Source organism: Pterocles gutturalis, unplaced genomic scaffold (assembly GCF_000699245.1).
Source record: "Pterocles gutturalis isolate BGI_N339 unplaced genomic scaffold, ASM69924v1 scaffold15378, whole genome shotgun sequence".
Taxonomy (NCBI): Eukaryota; Metazoa; Chordata; class Aves; order Pterocliformes; family Pteroclidae; genus Pterocles; species Pterocles gutturalis.
In genome coordinates, this window is record NW_010125908.1 from 1606 (window position 1) to 22539 (window position 20934).

At 38.0% G+C, this 20934-nt stretch overlaps 1 protein-coding gene across 1 annotated transcript in view; it reads left to right on the forward strand.

The window, feature by feature from the left end:
- The first annotated feature begins 681 nt into the window (after positions 1-681).
- Positions 682-20934, forward strand: part of MYOM2 (myomesin 2) — a 61898-nt gene continuing 41645 nt past the window's right edge. Inside the window, exons 1-10 of the mRNA XM_010078776.1 lie at positions 682-774; positions 3495-3612; positions 3693-3743; positions 4011-4175; positions 8458-8619; positions 10630-10771; positions 12369-12568; positions 13706-13759; positions 16338-16465; positions 19424-19607. Coding sequence (XP_010077078.1) covers positions 682-774; positions 3495-3612; positions 3693-3743; positions 4011-4175; positions 8458-8619; positions 10630-10771; positions 12369-12568; positions 13706-13759; positions 16338-16465; positions 19424-19607 — 1297 coding nt within the window. The remainder of the gene's footprint in view (positions 775-3494; positions 3613-3692; positions 3744-4010; positions 4176-8457; positions 8620-10629; positions 10772-12368; positions 12569-13705; positions 13760-16337; positions 16466-19423; positions 19608-20934) is intronic.

The window sequence follows — 20934 nt, forward strand, 5'->3', positions numbered from 1 at the left end:
ATCGTATTCTGTTTTGTCTACCTTGGAGACCCTCACAAACAGGAAAATCTTGTCAAGTGATGTATTTTTTTCTTCCTTATGAGAGAGCAAGGCTATGGGGAGGGAAATGAAGAGTACAGATATATATCCACTTGGAAGTTGATCGAGTATCTGCCGTTCTGCTTCTTTATTTTAGGGAGACAACTTTGCAGTTCTTACACTCCTAAATTTCTGATGCTTTGAGTGGTAAAGCACAGACTGGGACCTTGCGTCTGTTCAGAATGCACATTTCTCTAATTTCTGGATTATTTTTATGCCACCTTGTGGTTAATGATAACTCACTCTTTAGATCCTGAATCCTCTGTAATTCTTACAGAAATTAATTCATATTGGCTATTTTATCTGTTGTTTTGATGGAAAATGAAGCCAACACTAAGAGCAGAAGATGACTATTTTAAAGTGATAGTTAATCAGAGTTAACCTGGGTTAAGATATACTGTTATTTTATCCTTGTTGTCAACACTCTGTAGCAACAACAAAATGTTAAAGACCAGTTAAGTTGGATTTGACAGAAGCAAAGCAGCCTGAAGTAATGCTTTGCTTATGTGAGGGAACAGCCTGATACAGCAATGGTGGGGTAGCTTTCATCGCTCAGTTGCGCTATGGGTGCTGTAAGCTGCCTAAATCGTATTCAGCCCGGGGATGGATCAGCACCTCATCAGCAGTGGCAGCATGGCTCCCCCAGCATGTACTGTGACAGATGCAAATGTGCACCGTCCTCCTGGAGGGTCTGGCGTATACCTGCCACTAGTGCCTAAGAATTGCACTTCTGAAATATGCTTGCCGTGGTAAATTAAATGCATCTTCTGCCACAGTGGCCGCCTGGTGTGGGATGGACTAATTCCCTTGTCCTGCAGGACAGGGCAGCTGTATCCAGACTGGGAACGGACCCTTGCTATCTCCTGACCTGTGTCTGGGAGTCCTTTTGGAGAGCTGGCACACATCAAGGCATGTCAAGGGTTGTTCTAACACATCAGCACTAGTGTGATCAAGATCCAGTTTCTGGGGAAGCACTAACACTGTTTATTTTAGTAATACATATGTTATTAAATATAATATGTACTGTGTATCTTTTACGGTATACTCTGTATGTCTCCTTAAAGTAGGGCTGTAGTGCAGAGTGATGGCAGCACCTTACAGTTCCAGTGTAATCAGTTCAGTAATGCCCTTTCCTGTAAGAAATTGTTAAGATGCCTCATTTGTTGTCAGCTTGTTTCATTATAGCAAGACACTGTACTGGGCTGGGAGAAATGTATGAATTATGTACATTTCAGCATAGAGACATTATAACATGTCTTAGGAAAGAAGTCTGCAGTTTTACTGCAGTTTTGCCTTGCTTTTGGCATTTTATCACTCAAATGTTAAACAGTGTGAAACTGGGATAGTAAAAAAATAATTCTTGCTTTTAAGAAGTGAGTGCAAAGAAATGTTCCCAAGCCTGACAGCTTTCAAGCAAGTCCCGAATTGGTTAAGCTTTATATAGATCTATGAACAGGTGCTGGCATTCTAAAAAATCCTTCCTGAAAACAAACAAAAAAAGTTGAATAATATTGAGCACAGTATTTACATTTTTTAGAATTGTTCTGCAGACTTACTTTGCTTGTCCAGATTGTAATAGGATGCCCCAGGACTTCATATACAACTGCAGGATTTTTGGTTAAGTGGACTAATCTTAGGATTTTCCCCTCTGGTTTTGATAATTAACTGTATGATAAACTTTGTATTTTACTGCTTTATTTTGTGAAATGTGCAGCTGAAGATTAGCCTCCTGGTGGAGCTGTTAGTCCTGTAAGTTTAGAAAGATAAAACTCAATTTAATAGAGCTTTAATCAAGTTGTGTTTTAGTCATCACAGTGCAGATAGTATCATTTTTGTGACATTACAATGTCCAGGATATATGCAAGAGCTGAAAAATAGGGTGTTGATGTGCCTGTCACAGGTGCTACTTACCCCAAAACTGGCATCCTGTTATGCAATTTACATCAAACACTTTTACATATTCTTTCTTCTCTCACACCTGGGAAATATGACCTCTCAGAAGAAAAGTACAACCAGAATTTCATCCCTTTCATCTGGCGGGTGCCAAGAAGATACAAATTCATTCTTCTGAGAGGAAACTAAGTGCACGCATGTAGAACATTGTATCTCATCACTGGAAATTTCAGAGTGGCCTCCATTAAATGCACTATTAAATGAACTACAATAGAAGGAGGATTTAATTCTGTGTGTTTCAGACAGCACTCTGATTAGCTGATGGCTCAACCTAAGAGAAATTCCAAAAAACCAAAAAAACCCAACAATTTTGTTTGCCAGGCATATTGTAGAATACTTGGCAAATGGAAAAGCTCAAAGAATTGGACCAAAAAATGTTCATTCAAAACCAAAATGTTTTATTTCATATTATTTAGTATGTTTCTGAAAACAAAGCAGAAGGAAATTCTGTATTTTTTTTTTAAATTAAAATATTCATTCTGAAATGTAATAATGAAATATTCTACCTTTTTCAAAATTGTTTCTTCGTCCGGACTAAGTTCTTTCTAAGATTGAGGAAATCTCATTCTACCCAAATTTGCATTGTACAAAAAACTACTCTACAATATTTTTAAACTTTTGTAGTCAGTAGTCACTTATATTTATTAGAAATATAGCACATAAGTTTATTTTAACTGTAAATTTGTGTAATTGCACCAAAATAATATGTTTGCACATAGTTTAGTTTATTTTCCTTTACTTCAATTTTATGTCAGTAGTTCCTCCGACTGACCCCATTTTAAATAAGAAAACAACTGGGCATCAAAGTTTGTACCCATATCTTAACCTCTGGCCATATATCTGTGAACGTAACTTCCTCTTCAAGGAAGGATGAAGTGAAACAATCCATCACTGGGTTCTATCTTACATGAAGTTAACTGTTTTTTGCTTTATTTTTTGTTATATTTTCCTTGCATAATAAATACCTTGTCTCACTAAAAATACATCAAGCCAAAACATTTATGCCCATAAATAATATCAGTCAGTTTCCCTGGGTTTGTATCATTTCATCTGGACTGCTTAAGACATATGAGAGAGGCAAAAAATGCCAGTATCTGCCTGCTGGGAATAGCCACAGAAGGAGGAATTTCTGCAAGCATCACATGTATTTTTCTTCCGTGTCTCTTTCTTAATATACGGATTAAGGAAGAAGGTTACATACAGAAAGGGAATTGCCAAAGTGGCATCCTCCAGCTATCTCCTTTTGATCATTCTCTGAAGGTCATTTCCAGTTTCCTCACGTTAACACAGCCTGCAGAGTAATCTGGGATATAACTGCAGTAAAAAACAGTACCAGCTTTCTGATTGTCTTTCGTCAACATCTTCCACTGTGTGATACCAGCAAGGAGCTTTATGCACTTTCATTGGGGTCGATATAGCTTGGTTTGCAATATCAATCATTAAGAGAATTTGTATTTGCATAGTCATCTGTTTTCCTCCTTCCCCTTTTCAGAGCTGATTTTGATGATTCTGCTACCTACTCAGCAGTTGCAACAAATGTCCATGGGCAGGCATCCACTAATTGTGCTGTGATTGTGCGAAGTAAGTCCTACTTCATGATTAAAACAAGAAATAAATATCATGCTCGTGCCATTGAATGTTTATTGTACGTTTATTTATAGGGTTCAGAGAGGATGAAGAGCCTCACCCAGCTGGGATAATGCCCTTCCACTGTAAGCATTTTTTTTCTTTTTGCTTAGATAGTTTATGTTCTCTTATCAGAGTAAGGTTTTGCAGATGAGAAAATTGGATACAAGTTGCTGCTTCTGGCTTTGCTTTCTAAGCCTTCAGTTACAATAGGAGCTGTCCAGATGCTTTTGCTTTCCCAGCTGCATTTCTAGATCAGCATACAGTACAATAGAGAGCTCCATCTCCTGTTCAGATTGGACAGTAATCTGCTTGTGCCAAATACAAGAATATTTTCCTTTTCTCATGCGCAGTGCCCCTGTCATATGATGTTTGCTTCACCCACATTGATGTCCAGTTTCTGGAGAAGTTTGGAGTCACCTTTGGAACTGAAGGTGAAACACTGACCCTGAAGTGTTCTATGCTGATCACACCAGACCTGAAAAGACTACGACCTCGTGCTGAGTGGTATAGAGATGGTAAGTTAGTACATTGAATGGAAGCTACCCGGAAAATGCCGAAGGAAACACTGAAGACACAGATCAGGCTTAGGACGCGAGATCCTCAGAACTGAATTTGGAATAGAGCGAACAAATAACTCTAGTTAGAATTTATCGACCTGCACTCTCAATTAAGTGACTTGTTCAACCTTTTCTTCAGCACATGTTTACAGCAACAGGAGGTAAGCTCATATTGTCTAATAACACAATAGTTAGAACATTTACGGACTACGTGGAGATTCAAACTCACTTACTAGATTTGGCTATGATTTATAATTGAAAGCTGTGACCACTGAGCTGAAGGATACTCGTGGAACAGTAAATTAAAGTTTGAAGCACTGAGGTGCAGGTGTGGACCTCCACTTCCATCATACTCCAGTATTTATTGTGAATTATATATGAAAATCAATTTAATGTATAGTTCAGAAATACTTATAGGACGCAGGCCTGAAGCATATGCCTTTGCTGTGTTGTTTAAGTGCCATGTTGGTAGGTTGCTTTCCTTACCTCTTTTGTCTGTGAAAAACTAAGCTGTGCCAAGTGAAGTGGTCTTAACTGGAAGTACGTAAAATAACATCATTGAAACATATAATGTACTTTGGTGAATTGTACACAAACCTTACAAGGATAATGTTCATTCACTGCACCAAAAAAGAAGTTGTGAAACATAAAACTAACTACTTACATTTTAACAGTTATCAGGCTGTTGTAGATATTTAGCTCACCACTTTTCACAAACCGCAATCTCGGTATAGGATTCTGAAGTAAGAATTCTGCCTGAGATTTAAGGAAAGCCTTGGTTATTTGTGAATGGTGAGACCTTTCCCCAAAGGGAGCACATCTGAGAATGGTGGACTCCCAAGATTGATTGTCAGACTGGTCCCATGCAAGATGGCAGAAATTTCAATAGCTGGCAAAATGTGGTGCATAAACTAAGAAGTGATTGTGAGATTAATGAGGCAGTCAAGAAAATTCAGGATTAGGAAAATCAAAAAAAGCTTTCTTTCATTTGTGCTAGTTGTGCCTTTTGTTTAACATATCTCGCAGTTTTACCTAGATTCACCTCTGATCCTTCAGGGAACAGACTGCTGCTTACTGTTTCATTCCTATTTGTCTGTCACTGTCAATACTTCATTGTGATGGAACTATTAGATGTTACTAAAACAAAAAGGGTTAAATAATAAAAATGTATTTTTCGTTTGTTGAATAACCTAAAATCTAAGGCTCATACCTGAACCCAGATTCTGTTCCCACTGAAGTGGGAATTTGGAATTGCTATAAATAATCGCTCACTTCACTCAGAGGTGAACCATCAGTTTCAATGGTACCTCTACTTTGTCTCCTACTGGACCTAGTTTCTCAAGGTGCCAAACCTCTGAAGTTTTGGATTCAGAACTGCAGCTGTGATGAACTGCTAATTTTCAAGGGATGCCTTGTTTTGTTCCACTTCTCAGTATGGATAGGTGAACAAAAGCTTATGACCCTTTCAGTTTAATCCTTAATGATGCCAGGATAATTCCTTCTTGGTGTGTAACACTATTATGTTCTTTGTTTTCCCCTTATTTGACTTAAGTTTACCTTCCTTGTGAAAACCTGAGTTGGAAACTTGGTCTCTTTGAAGCCAATAGGATTTTACTAGTGAGTCAGATGACACAAATAAGCTTGGATTTGTTCTTCATTGCACGTATATGGATCACGAGATTTCCAAGAATTGTACAGGTGCATCAACTGGCAGAACTTGTTCCCAAACACAGTAGCAATTCATGCACTATGAACCTCTGCTATGTGCTACAGTTCCCTGTGTTGAGTCTCTTGAGAGCTGGAGGCATGCATAAATGGTAACAATGAGAAGGTTAATAATTTGTTCAACATCATATGCTCTAGATGTTCTGGTTTGTTTTGAGACATAATACTTATTTCTACTCTTGCATTAAGACAAACTGTATTTTTCCTAAAATTTTTCAGTTTGTGTTAATCAAATAATAACAACTAAAGACCTGAGATGGATACGTATGATTTACTTCTAATAATTATACACAAGAGAAGCATGTGTTTATCCAGCATTAATAAGCTTCACATGAGTGAACCTTATTGAGGATGTCTCCTAGACTCCTAGGGGCATATGAGTCAACTGAATGAAATCTTCTAAAGTGGTTTGGGATTTGACAAGCATGAATATGATGTCTATAATTCATGGCCCACTTAGAACAATTTAAGATACTGAAAGAACTGAATCAAAAGAATACTTCATGAATGTTTATCTAATCTGTATGAGTTCAGCTGGTAACAGGAGCTTTCTTTTACTGATCTCTAATGTAATATAAAAGTTATAAAGCTATATGCACCAGCATTCTGAGGCCATTTATACTGTAATCTAGAATAAAATAATTGAATTCAGAGGGAAAAATAATGGAGTGCAGAATTTAGCTGAAACTTCATCGGACCAAAATACATGATGAAAAGAAGCTTCAGTGTATACTAATTCTTTATATGAATTTTCAGCAGAGTAATGTTTTGGGAAAATTATCTCATATACTGAAAACAGCATGTGAGGCTTGAGTCACACTGCCTCCAAGGGTTAGTCTCCTGCAGGTTTGTTCTTTGGTAAATTCTGGGAGAAGTGACAAGAGCACAACACATGAATAGACTGGGAATTGGTGTGCAGTAGTGAGACTCTGTACTTGTAATATTATTGTGATGGCAGGTGCATGAATACCTGCTCTGTTAGAACTTCTGAATATGTCTGTGGCCTCCAAAATATACTCTTCTTCTTGGCTTATCTAGGAAGTCATCCATCCAGACTTCATTAAAAAAGAGAGCTCCTGCTTTCGTAGGTGGGTCTTTGGCCTTGTGGGAAGGAGGGAAGTTTTTCTGCTCTAACCAAACAGGACTGCCTCCACAGCTTCTGGTCTCAGGTACACCTAAAGGATGGAAATAGATGTTTCTGGCCTTAACAGACAGTACAGGCTTGCTTACAGTGTCTGTATATTCAGACTAGAGTGTCTACCCTTCCACTCAAGCTTGGAGTCTAAACAAGTGACCTGCTTTTCAGAGGTGCTGGCCACTCAGCTTTGTTTTTTCTTCAGGATTTTCCACAGAACTTGTGCACTGGTTCAAGTTTCTAGGTGAAGACTTTTTCTGATTTCATTTAAAGTACTTCATGTCTCTCTACACAAAGTCTCAGTACAATTGCGACATGCATGACAGAAAGGGGACATGCAGATTTTCCAGGAAAGGACCTTATGATTAAGGATCCCATGGGAAGGAATGTGACTGAATTTACTTTGTACACTTCTCAGAAAACAAGTGTATGGTTAGGTGATTATGTAGTTTACTGCTGTAAGTTTTAGTAGCATGTGTCTTCCAGGTGCTTTGTTATCTGAATGTGTGTCATTTTTTAATACCTTCTTATGCAATTCAGCTGGCAGGTGGGAAAACTGATTCATTTGCAATTGTTTGAGTGTTGCTCCAAAGTATATTTAAGCAATAGGATAATTAACATTTATAGTTATTAATCTCCTTTAAATACAGTTGTGCTGCATTGATTACAATAAATTAGTATGCTATCGGTCTTAGGGAGTTAAAAATAAAAAATAATCCAATCAATTATTAAAAAGGGTGATGTGAGAAAGTCCTTTGGCTAGCATAAAATATCCTGCTCATTCTTTTGCTCTGGTTTCACTAGGCAATCAGATTAATTTGCATTAATCATGGGTCACCACCTCTCACCTCTGGGAGATTCAAATTTAATTTTATTCACTGCTCAACAGGCATGCCTTGAAGATTTAAATTTGGTGTATATTTGTAACAGTCTTCAGATTAAACTGAAATCTGGTCTTTAAACTTGGAGGAAGAAATTGAGTAATCTGACATTTGACCTGAATATGTAGCAAAACTTATTAAAAATGAATCAAAGCTCCACTCTGCATTCATTACAGCATATGGCAGGTTTTCATGTCATTGTTTTGAAATGTGGATAATATTTTTCTCTGTCAGTGTATTCGAAATCATAGTGATGGAAATTCTGTTGTTGGCACTGCATAGGGTAGTCCGAGACCTCATATTCTCTATAACTCACTGATGAAATAAGTTTAGAGATGCAACTTACTCTCTGTAGATTTTTCATAGCATCAAAGTGCCATTACTCTGAATAAAGCTGGCATAAAGGTTAGTCTGTGCCCTTGAAACAGCACAGAACTGCACTAGGACGTAGGTTGTTCTGGCCGGCATAGTAACGTGTCTGATGGGTCTTCTCTTCCAGACGTGCTGATAAAGGAATCCCAGTGGACAAAGCTGTATTTTGGAGAAGGCCAGGCAGCTCTGTCCTTTACCCATCTGAACAAAGATGATGAAGGTTTATACACCCTGCGCATGGTTACGAAAGGTGGAGTGAGTGAATACAGTGCATACCTGTTTGTCAGAGGTAAACTTTTCATCTGTTTCTTGGGGAGAAATTAAAAAAAGAAGTAGAAAGATTAGTTTTATGAAACAATCTAATGTATTGACTGAAGTACAAATGAAATCCAGCCTTGTGGATGTTCATAGTAATTTGACTTTTATAGTAGTCTGTGCTAGAAAAAACAGCTTACATGAATGGGGAGCTTCAAGAGGACATTTTCTTTCCTGAAGAACCAGAGAAATCATTCTTGTGAAGAAACAGCTTGGTTTTTTTTTCTTTACCATCTCTTCTCCTGGTAGGAAATAAACATCTTTGCATACTACCAGCGGTCACTGTGATGGTTTTAGCTCTAGAGATTGCCATCTGGGAATGAGCCTTGTTGGGCATTCTCATATCCTGTGCCCGGCTTTAGGAGGAGGCACAGGAGAAAGCAGAAGAAATATTCCCACTGCTATACCAGTCACAGTCATCTCAATTATCTGAGAAAAGAAGCAAAGCAAATATCAGGTCATTGAAGAAATACAGTTTTCACAAGGGACAGAGATAAAAGGAGGTAAATGTCTTAAAATAGAATAAAGGTAAGATTTTTCACTCATGTTTGCATGCAAAACTCTCAGTGAAGTAAGAATGAGCTTCCACATGCACCTGCAAGCAGAGCTTAGTTTTCACTTTTTTTATTTTTTCATTGACAAATGAAAATATCTCTGGCTAAGCAGTTCTTTCACTCCCTTAAATACGTTGAACAATATCCCTGATGGTGGCAAACTGGAGCAGCCCCACTGAAGCCATGGAGCTGTATTGATTTTAAACCTTGTTCTTCTTGGAAATGTATTGGAACATATGTGTCCTGCAGAAGTGTTGTCCAGACAGTTTCTGTGGGGTGGAGGGACATGAATGTTTTTTCAAGGGCTTGACATCCATCTTCCTCACAGGACAAGTGCAAGGGCTTCATCACCTTTGCGGTATGTCCTGAGCAAGCCGCTCTGCCACCCTGATCTCATTTGAAACAATTTGTTAAAGCTTTTTCTCTTCCAGTTACCTTCTAAGAAAGAAAGTACCCAGGTGAAAAAGGCCCACCAATGTGTAATAACTTTCCTAGAAGTTTTTGTTGTAGTGGAAGGCCAATTTTAGGTACTTCTGTGTCCTGGTTTCAGCTGAGACAGAGTTAACTTTATTCATAGTCCTGAAACCAGGACACTCTATTGTCCGTTTTATACTGTGTCTGATTGCTCTGAATGCACGGGACCCTGGACTTGAGTTGTGTCCTCTGGAGTCTCTAATGTCGTCTGTTGGCCTTTCTCTTGCCTTTTTTCGTGTAGGCTATCTTCTGATACTGAGCACCAGCCATCTCACAAATGATTGTGATTAGACTCTAAATTTAGACTACATACAGGATGTTTTTGTGTTGTAGAAAACTTTTTTTTGAAGGGAGAGAACTTTACCTGTTAGAATACCTCATTAAGAGTTGTGGGTCCACCAGTCAGCACCTCTCAAAATGAAGCCACAGAAGGGTATCGTAATAGTGGAACACTGATTACTTATGCCTGTTGGTATTGTAAGGATGGTATTGTAAGAATTTAAATAAAAAGTAGCCTTAGAAATGTACCAGGAGATTGCAAATCTTTTATTCCTGAGAGATTTATTTTCCTTAAGAGATTTATTTTCCTTAGCTACATGTTCTTTACTGAGTACCTTGGTCTCATCAGTAACCCACTGAGCTACAGCTTTCAGTGGGAAAGAGCATTAAAAACACATGAGGTAGTTGGATTTTTAGTTCTCATGAAAAGTAATGGGTGTTTGATGCCTAAACTGATTTTCTGCCCTTAAAAATGTCCCTGAATGTTTTTATCTATGTGCAGATATAGACATTATGGGCCTGATTCATTAGTGCAGTGAACTAGTGTGTGAGGAAATCTTTGTGCTCCCATTCATATAAACAAATAGAACAGTGAACTGGAAATCTTCTCTTTTGTCTTTGTGGTAGATTTCAGAGGAGTCAGGGTCGAAACTGATCTATTTTTATTTGTGGTCCAGATGCTGATGCATTGATTGCGGGAGCACCAGGGGCACCGATGGATGTTAAATGCCATGATGCTAACAGAGACTATGTTATTGTTACCTGGAAACCACCAAACACAACCAGTGAGAGCCCAGTCATTGGATATTTTGTTGACAAGTATGTAAACATTGGGATATATTTAATTTTGTTCATTGCCAAAAACATGTATATACTGAAGGAAAAAAAAACCCTATTATATCCTTCAATACATGAGTTTTTTAGTTATATTTTTACAGACTCTAGGCACCAGAACTCAGCTGCCCACTGTATTAAATTACTAGATCATTCCCTGGCAAACTTTTAGCCCAGATGATCTAGTACCTTGTGAGGCAATTCTGGGCACAGTCTGGGAGTTAGCAAGGGCCAGGGGCCATTTGCAGTAATCATTTGCAGGCAGCCGCACTTTATCAGACACTAAAAATGTTCAATGGTATGGATGTGGCCAAATCAGAGAATGAGCCTTGGCAATATTTAATTTGTAGAAGCCAGAATCCATTGGCATCTTGAATTAGATTCAGTCTCTTTAATCTTTATACTGCAAAATCTGAAATCTAGGAATTATTGCATTATCTTTTTATTTCTGCCTTAACTCTGGTACACCAGGAGCTCAGGGCGTGGGTTCCCAGGAGCTGGTAGTTTAAATCAGAATGGCAGTCCTCTCTCCTCCAGTCTGCCTTGCACTTTGCTGGGGTTTCAGCTGAGTGCAGGCAGCCCAGGATCAGGGGATCCAAGCATGCCTGTTCCACTGAAGTGCACACTTGCCCCTTGTAAACAAGGCAGAACATCTGATCCTTGGTGTCTGAAACTAAGTCAGCAAAAACATTACTGAAATTATTTCATAATGTGTACTGCTCTACACTTAAAAGCAACATTTACAGCACATTGCTATTTGCTACCCTGTAATTTGGTCTAGTTCAGAGACAACTGTCTGGGAATTGCTGGAAAATGTTGGCTTATGAATGGCAGTCAGTATGAGGAAATTAACTTAAGCCCTGGGGACTCTACTGTTTATATCAAATTTGTGCAGTGCATAGATCATGGGAGTCTTTCACCTATTTTGTGTATAATCTAGTTAGCCGTGCCTTTTGACATTTTGCTTGGATTACTGCAGCACCAAGGAGCATGACCCTATTTTTCCTGGTGCTGTCAGAACAAAAGACGGTCTTGTCTACGACAGTGCGTAGTAGTAGGACACAAAATAGATGCATACACACAAAGTGTGCACACAAAGGAGCCAGTATGAGGATATCACTCTGCTTCTTGGTGACTCCTACACTCTGTGGCCCAACCATTGTTGGAGGGAAAAGCATGAAGATGTTTGCTTAAAAATCTAACAAGAAAGATGGAAAAGATTAGGTGAATATTGCAATTTCAGCATGTTCTGTGGAGGCACATGTTAAACATAAAAGTCAGTAACTTGTTCTTTAGATGGCAAGGAAGAGAACCAAATGGAAGGGAAGCAGAGAGAGTTGAAAAGGCCAAAAACCACGCAAGAAAAATGACCTTTGCAATTGCATTATGAATAAATATGAGCGAGGTAGGAAATGGTTGTCTGATCAGAGGAAAGAGGGTATAAAGAGTGTGACTTTCATTAATGAGGTGTGTGCCTCAAATTTAGTGCGGATGACTTCTGTGATTGTGACTTGATGTGTGTAGGATGGTGTATATTTATTGTGGGATGATACTGATAAATGCTGTCTTCTGCTACTCCAAGGTGTGAAGTAGGTTTGGAAAACTGGGTCCAGTGCAATGATGCTCCTGTAAAAATCTGCAAGTATCCTGTGACTGGTCTTTACGAGGGACGGTCTTACATATTCCGTGTGAGAGCAGTGAACAGTGCTGGCATTAGCAGGCCTTCTCGAGTCTCTGAACCAGTTGCAGCTCTTGACCCGGTTGACCTGGAGAGAACACAAAGTAAGTTATGCAAGGCTGAAACAGATGTTAAATATTTGATCTTATTTTTTTGTCAGATTCAGGTTTCTTAAAGAGCAGTTTATTTCTTCCTTTGATTGAATATCTCACTAATTTCAAGATGGGGGATAAAGTTGGAATGGCAAGGTCCATACAGACAATTTTGCAGGACCTGGGAACTCCATTTCAATTATGGCTGGTTTTGCTTAGCTTTAGATATAGACACTCATTATTACACAGAGTAATATTTTCAAGACAGCTAACATGCCTTGGAAGCTAGCATCATTTGCAGTGGGAGATGGGATGCTCAGATCCCATAAACTTCTGTGTTTGCTGGTAGTAACTTTTGGAAAAGCTATCAAATATATCTGTTTTAGTTAAAGAAAAAGTAAAAATTGTCATGTGAATTCAGAAGCCTACAGACTGTTGTATTTTTCCACATCTTTTTTTTTTCAGCGAAGTACCAGTACTGTCAAAAAGCCCCCATGATGCAGGTTGGGGAGTCTCTGATATTGTGACTTTTCTGGCAGATGGAAAAGTCTGTGTAATGAACAAGCTCTTTCTGAAAGTTGGTCTTGTGCTCAAGGCCACTGCAGACTGCAAAAAGAACCTTATGAGAGCTTCTCCATGAGTAGAGTAAACTGGCTTGCTCTGGGGAGTAGTTTTATTGATTTAGCCTTGTCCTAAACCCCCGTGCAGATTCTGTATATCGTGTACTTGCACACCTTCTGTTTCATGTGTTCCTTTTACTCAGAGGGGAGTTAAACTCATTATGAAGACTGCAGAGCACTGCCCCGATGTTGCTTGTAAAATCTGAGTTGAATATGCTGTTTCCATTAGCTTTATGATTAATACCTGTAACAAAAGTCCAATTAATGGTATAATCATTTACTAATCTGCCACAGAATTGAATCCGTCTACTGCGAGTATGATTCTTGCTTTCTTGTACTGTCGTATCGCGCTCTGTTTTCCTATGGAAGCGAATGAAGCAGTGTATGACTTTGAGCTGACTCCTTCTGTGGAAAGATTTAATAACAGGGTTATAGAAATAGAGGTTTATAGGCTTTTGAACAATAATTTGCAAAATTTGGAAATATATTAAACTGGTCCAAGAAACTAATTTAATATTTTGATTAACAGGTATTCATGTGGATGAAGGGCGAAAGATTGTGATCCGTAAGGATGACCTTGAAGGTACGTGGCATTTGTATGATCTCAGTCCATTTGTTTATATCCCAGGAATTTAGCCTTATAATTAGAAATACAGAAAAGAAATTCACCTAGTAAGTAAGCTCTTTATAACAATAAATAAAGACAGATATTCTGGCTTGCGAGGCTGAGAGAACACAAGTGAAAAGTGACGTCTGCAAGGACAGAGAACATCACAGCCTTAACAGCACTACTTTCATCATGTGCTGACAGCATCTCACTTTTTGCTTTGGCTAGTGGTAAACTGAGTTTAAACAGCTGAACATTGCATTTGACCACCCACATTTCCCTTCCTCCTATCCTTCTGGGAGCTAAATATAGCTTTTTAGACTGAATTTGATGATCTGAACAAGTTATTTTCATTTTCAGAAAAACTTATGCAATCCATTCCAATTCTTTAATTAATATATTGGGCTGAATAGAGAGGTTGTTCTTGAGGTTAAGGTTATATACTAAGTATTGTTTTTCCTCAGGACAATGGAGAGATCACTGCCAACTTTTGAGATAAAGTCTGAATTTCTTCTCTCTTTGGTTGTTTCTATATGTAGTAATCTTTGGGGGGGCTTGGATAATGATCTTCTTTTCACTTAAACTGTCAAAAAAGTTAACTATAATGGCTGGCTAGTAAACAAACCCCTCTGCCTACTCTCTTCCACAAAGTTTATAAAGCTGTAACACAAATAATAACATAGTAAAAGAAAAACCACCTGAGAACAGATGTAGTTTGAAGGAGAGTCAGGCATTAAATGTTTTCTCCAGTGCACAAGCTGGACAGATGAAGTTTCTCTACTTTTATAATGGTACCCTAAATGAATTGGTATGGATATTTTAGGATCAGAATCACATTATAGGATCAGAATACATTTGTCCATCTTGTTTGGCTTCCAAGAACATACTACTGCTCTCAGAATTGCCTGAGAATAATCGGAAATGTTAAATGGCCACTCTGGCATAAGCGTGAACAATGATATTTGGATTTCATGAAGCTGTGTATTTAATAAAGGAGTATGACTATCCAAATACCATTGTTTATATAGAACGTTACTTTCATCTGCAAAATTGGAGACCATTTCTGAAAAAGTGATCTCATAGATCACAAATGGATTTCCTTTTTCTGTGCTGGGTGACCTTCCATTATGCCAGAGCAGGCTGTACCATCGTGTTATATCATTAAAAATTATGTCAACTTTGGGTTTTTCAAGTATGTAAGAAAACATGTTGAAATTTAGTTATGTGAAACCAGATGGAAACCTTTTGACTTTATGCATTGTGCTGTAAAGGATTATTGTAATTTTCTTGACTGTAGGTCAGAAATTTTGTCTTAAACTCATCTGATTCACATGCCTTTCTTAAAAAAAAAAAGTGTATTTTTTGGAAATTTTTTGTGTCAGTCTGCTTTTAAAAAAGTCTGGTTTTGATTTGGAAATGTGTGATGAAATAACTTTAGTGTATATTTTGAGCCAGGTTGGTTCTACAGATGTTTATAAACTGTTAAAACATCACTTCAATGATTTAGAGATTATTAATGAAACATTTTTCTTTCTTTTAATGTCAAATCTCCAGCATTTAGATACATGCTCCTTGCTAGCCTGAGAAGTGGCAAACCAAACCTTAAATGAGTGAAACTTTTTGCTTTCTCTATTGCAAGCCATAAAAATAAAATATTTGTAGGCATCTGTGAGTAGCTACTTATGACCTATTACCAAGACGAAGTTTCTTCAGAACTATGTAGCTGTGCCTGAAGCTGTCTGTCATAGGTCCAAGCCTCTCCTATCTAGTGCTGTTTTACACCATTGTAATCCCTTGGATAATGTAACTGACTTTTTCTCACGCTGCGCTGGGTAAACGTGGCCACAAAGGCTCACACTGATTTCCTCCTGCCTGGCCCAGGGTTTGCAGGTCCTGCGTCATGTTCCTGGTAACCATGCAGCGTGAGCGGGGAGAGGGGTTTGATCAGGCCACGCCAACTGGTGGAGTTACCAGAGTGCTGGTGACCTATTTTCATGGCTTTGATCCACGATTTTTAGAAGTGCTTTAGACTATATGGCTGTAATACCCTCACATTACAGGGTACGTTGCTAATAGGTTCTTCTTCCTTTTCTCCTTTCTGCTCTGTTTTAAGCTGCTTTTCTCCTTACTGTACTTCCCTTCCAGATTTCTTCTTCTAGTCTAATTTATTGTAACAACTCTTTGGAATTCTGTCTTTGATCAAAAAATGTCTCTTATTTGCATATAGTGAGTAGGTTTTTTTCCAAGGCATTCTGCCCAGCAGATAGAAGTAATTCAAATGTGATCAAAGAAAAAACCGTGTGACGAATGCAGAGGATTTCACGGGGGCATATACAACTTTCACTGAAAAAGTAAATAAGTAACTTGTAATACTGATGCTTCATTTCTCAAAATATAATTGAAGTGAGAAAGCAAACTGCACAGATGAGATCATAGGCCCTAAGGCTGAGCATTGCATGACGGGGTGGGAGTTCAGAAAGATGAGCTGCAGCATGAGTGCTGACCCAGGGGTTCATCTTCTGTTTAACACTTGCTAGGTTTGTTACTCTTCCAGGTGATATTCAGATTCCAGGCCCTCCTACCAATGTACATGCTTCAGAAATCAGCAGAACGTATGTTGTACTCAGCTGGGATCCACCTGTTCCCCGTGGCAGGGAGCCGTTGACGTATTTCATTGAGAAGGTACAGTGGCACTCAGCTGTAAGGTGTTTCATTGCTCTGTGCAGTTGCATTCAACTCATTTTTACAATTGCAGAATGAAAAATAAAACTAACACCTCCTGAGATCTAGCGGGATTTGGTAATGGGATGTTAGAGAAGCAATGGATGATCAAATGTCTTATTACATGATTTAATGAGCATTGAAATTCAAGGTTCGGGTAAAAGGATGGCCCCGTGCTATTTGCTTACTGCTGTCTAAAATGAGAACAAACTACATGTATAAGGTAGTTGTTTGATGGAAAAGGAACATCTTACGATTTCACAGTCCTACAGGCAATACTGGAAGTTTGCAGTCTGCATATATTAAAGGGAAATTTTTTTGTAGTCCTGTGGTAGAGCAAGGAATAAACAGTGACTCATAATTTGATCCTCACTTTCCTTTTTGCAGGTTTACAGCCCCCTCTGCTGTACCCTGACATTTCCAGTTTATTCCCTGCAAGGTCAGTGGAGAAGCAGATGCCTGTCTCAGGTTCACTGCTCCCTGGTAGTCCTCATGGCTGCCTTCCTCTTCCACTTGGCTTGACAGGGAACTTCAGTGATCACAGCAGGGGAAGTTTGTTCTTCTCCCATCTAAACTATTGAGATTTAGATACATCTGTCCCCAAGCCAGGTTTCTAAATTAGGTATATTGGATTACAGCCAGAGGTCATAATCTTTCCTGTTTGCTACAAAGTTTCCCCAGTAGGTAAATTGGGCCTCATCCCTGACCTCTAAAATTCTTACGTGGCAAGCTATACTTAGGTTTTTGAATTATGCCTCTAGCATATGTCCCCTCTTAACGATCCACAAACACTAAAACTGTCCATAAAACTGCCACACATTCAATTTGCATCTTGAATATTGTAACAGCCTTGTCTCAGGCCCTTACCATGCAATTTATTTTCTTCTCACATCTGTTCAGTACGTTGCTCCCAAAGTTCCTTTCCCAGACAATCGTTCTGCTCACATCTCTCCTCTTTTTGCAGCCCCCATTTTGTCTTTTCCTTCTCAGTCACATCAAAATCTCCACTCCAAAAGACCTTTATATTCCACCTCTACATTCTTTGTCATACATTACCTACTGGATATTGAACCAGTAAGTGTAAACTGAAGTCCAAGCTAAATTTTCCAGTAAGCACGTCCATGATTTCTCCCACTCTGCCTTTCACATTCAAAAGAAGTAATGAAAATCATAGAAATAAGTATCTAGTTTTCTTTTTGTGCAATAAAATAGCATGTCGTCCTTGTTCTTATTCCCAGTTGCACACATCTGCTCTTATCTGTAAATTTCAAGTGTACTGTCTTAAGGATTTGAACCAGCTCTTGGCATGAAAATACCGCATTGTTTCCAGAATATGCAGAAATAGCCCAGATAAAAAGTGGATGCCTACACTTGGTTAGTTGAATTTCATTCTAAGTATGAATTGGGAAATATACGTATCTGTTTGCTTTACAGAAATAGCTTCGTACAGCTCCAGAAACAGTATAGAGCAATGCCAATGATGAACAAACAAGTCTTAATTAAATGCCAAACTTACTGAGGGAAAGTGAGAATGAGGACTAAAAGGCTATTATTAGGAAAAAAAGGTTCATTATACTAATTAATACCTGAAACAAAAATAATTTTGCATATAAATAACTTATATATATGAATAGCTCAGTTAGTTCATAGGTGAATGTTATTTTTTTGCTTTCCACGGCCATCTGTTAATTTAGAAAAGCACAATTTGTAGTTCATTTATTTCAAATAAAGAATACTCGGTCCTGAAGAATAAAAATGAATTTTTAAAGGCTTCAAGAAACACAAAATAGAAATGAGTTCTCCATGCTGTATAGCAACGTTCCCTTAAAATAATTATTTAACAGATGAATCAAATCAAACTACAGAATAAAATGCGATATTGATTCTTTCCTCCATGAAAATACAACACAACAATTAATGTTTTTCATGCCAGATAGTAAAATATATGTCAGAATAATGTTTATTTCATATTTTCCATCTTTTTGTTATGAAGAAAATGGATGCTATATTTCTTTTTTCTGTTGAGAACACTAGGTGGTTCAGTATCGATAAAAAAGATTTTGCTATGTGGCTTCCAGCTGTTTACATTTGTATTATTTATCTATAGTAGACTTCATTATATACAGGGTAGTTTCCAAGCACCCAAGAAATACTGTTCCTCCTCTAAGAAGTTCACAGTCTGTCAGTTCTTTTTTCCCAGACTCTCTGTTCCAAAATTCTATAAACATTTAATGTGGATGCACCTTTCTGTGCTTGAAGGGAATTTTATTTAAGCTGCTTACTAGGCACTTAGGTTTTAGTAAAATTGCTGAAAGATTCCATGACTAATTATCGGTTTGGGTCAATAGTTTATCTGGGGAATGTAGTGGACAGCAGACTTCTCTCAGAGTGCTGGTTTGGTGGCTCTCTTCCATGTGCAGTTGTGATGATGATTATCTCAGTTCCTGCGTGGAGAATATTCAAAAGTAATTATTTCAATTTGTGAATGCTTTTAGGGACATGACCTTAGTCATAAAGATAAAGCAGTGAGTAAAGTAACATTCCCCACCCTAGCTTTCTGCAGAATTTGCATTAGGACTTGCTTGCCTTATATGGAACCTTTGGGTGTTCAAGCCAGTGTTGCAGGACATGAGAGTAATTCTTTTGGGACCAATCACAGTTGACAGTCATGGCCCTAACTGAAGGCTAGCTGTATGTACAAGTGGCAAGGGGAGGCAATGAGGTATGCAGATCCTTTTGTAGAGTAATGGAGTGCATGAGCTATGAATATTTGCATATGTTAAAGTGAGGCATTTGAGAGTGATCCCTCTCTTACAGCTCTTAAATAAATTCGTGACAGGATGCAATACAGCAATGTGTTCATTTTTTGACAGTTCACAGAAGTGATTTACAGCTTTTTTTTTTTTTTTTTTTTTCCAGTCTATGGTTGGCAGTGGAAGCTGGCAAAGAGTCAATGCGCAGGTTGCAGTAAAATCTCCTCGCTATGCAGTATTTGACCTTGCAGAAGGAAAACCATATGTTTTCCGAGTCTTGTCAGCAAACAAGCACGGCATCAGTGATCCATCTGAAATCACAAGCCCTATTCAACCACAAGATACCATTGGTAAGGCACTAATTGTAAGGCTTTAATATTAAATACAATTGATATTTTACAAAATGCAAATAGGCAACTATCATTAGATCAGTATAATTACAATAATAGTAATCAAATCAATGCTGTGAAGGTTTTCAAAAAGACCAAGATGCTAAATTTTAGAAACATTCAAAAATTTTCCTAACGATCACAAGTCTTCTTGCTGAGACCAATAATTGTTAAAAAGTTAAATTAATTTGTTATTCATTCTTCAGAGTGCTCTATTAATGTGACTTGTCAAAAAATAGAATAATAGAGGTTAATCACTAACCTAGATAATTATATTGTCTGGCTCGGGTAATTATAAGCTACCTAATTCCCTACAATTTCAGCTGTAGATAAGGTGACTTTTAGTTTCTTTCTTAGTATTCTTGGTTGCAAATTACTGCTGGTGCAGAATTCCTGTGACATGCAGATGAGTAGATTTCAGGGATAGAGGAAGATATGTCTACATATTCAGTGGTAACTTTCCAAATGAAAATGAAGTGTTTATCTTGGGGCCACATTCAAAAATGGAAGTGAAAATTTAGGGAGTGTTTGCTTAAATATTTGGTTTGATCTTGCAGTTTTGCAGAGGTCATGTATAATAGCCCCATGTATTGACAGCTGTCACCTTAAAAGCACATCTCTTACTAGTACACTTGCCAGAAATAGAAGAAATATTTACAATATCTGATCTACCGTAGTTCACTAAATGCTGATAGATATAGCCTTCTTAATGTTTACCATAATTTAAAAAAATATAATCCCTCACCTTTAGTTTGATCTGCAACTATACATGATGAAATTAAAACATCTTTTGCTTTTATGTATTCTTGATTTGATATCTCATTAATGCATATAAATTATTTAAACCATTCAACATTCCCCAAGGCAGGAAAGAAAAATACTGTATTTATTCCACTTAGTACAGAAAATAGGCTATCCCTTAGGGGTTAACGCAAGATGTTCTGAATAAATCATAGCCATAGCTGAAAGCAGAAAGCAGAAGATGCTATTTTAAAGAGAAACTGCTGGATTATTTTCAGGGATGTATTTTACCACCTGAGATAAAATACACCAGACCCACATAGCTCCTTTTTGTTGCCTGCACATAGTGCCATTTGACATTCCTGAGGGTAGCTGAAACAGCTTCATGGGATGGCAATCATTACACAGGAATTATGGGTAGCTTTGTCTCTTGAACAGGAACTAGAGAATGGATGGAGTATCCTAGGCCATCCAAAATGACAGTTAATGGTATTCAATTGAACTGAGTGGTGAAAGAGTATTCACTTTGAGATTAACATCTGTGTTT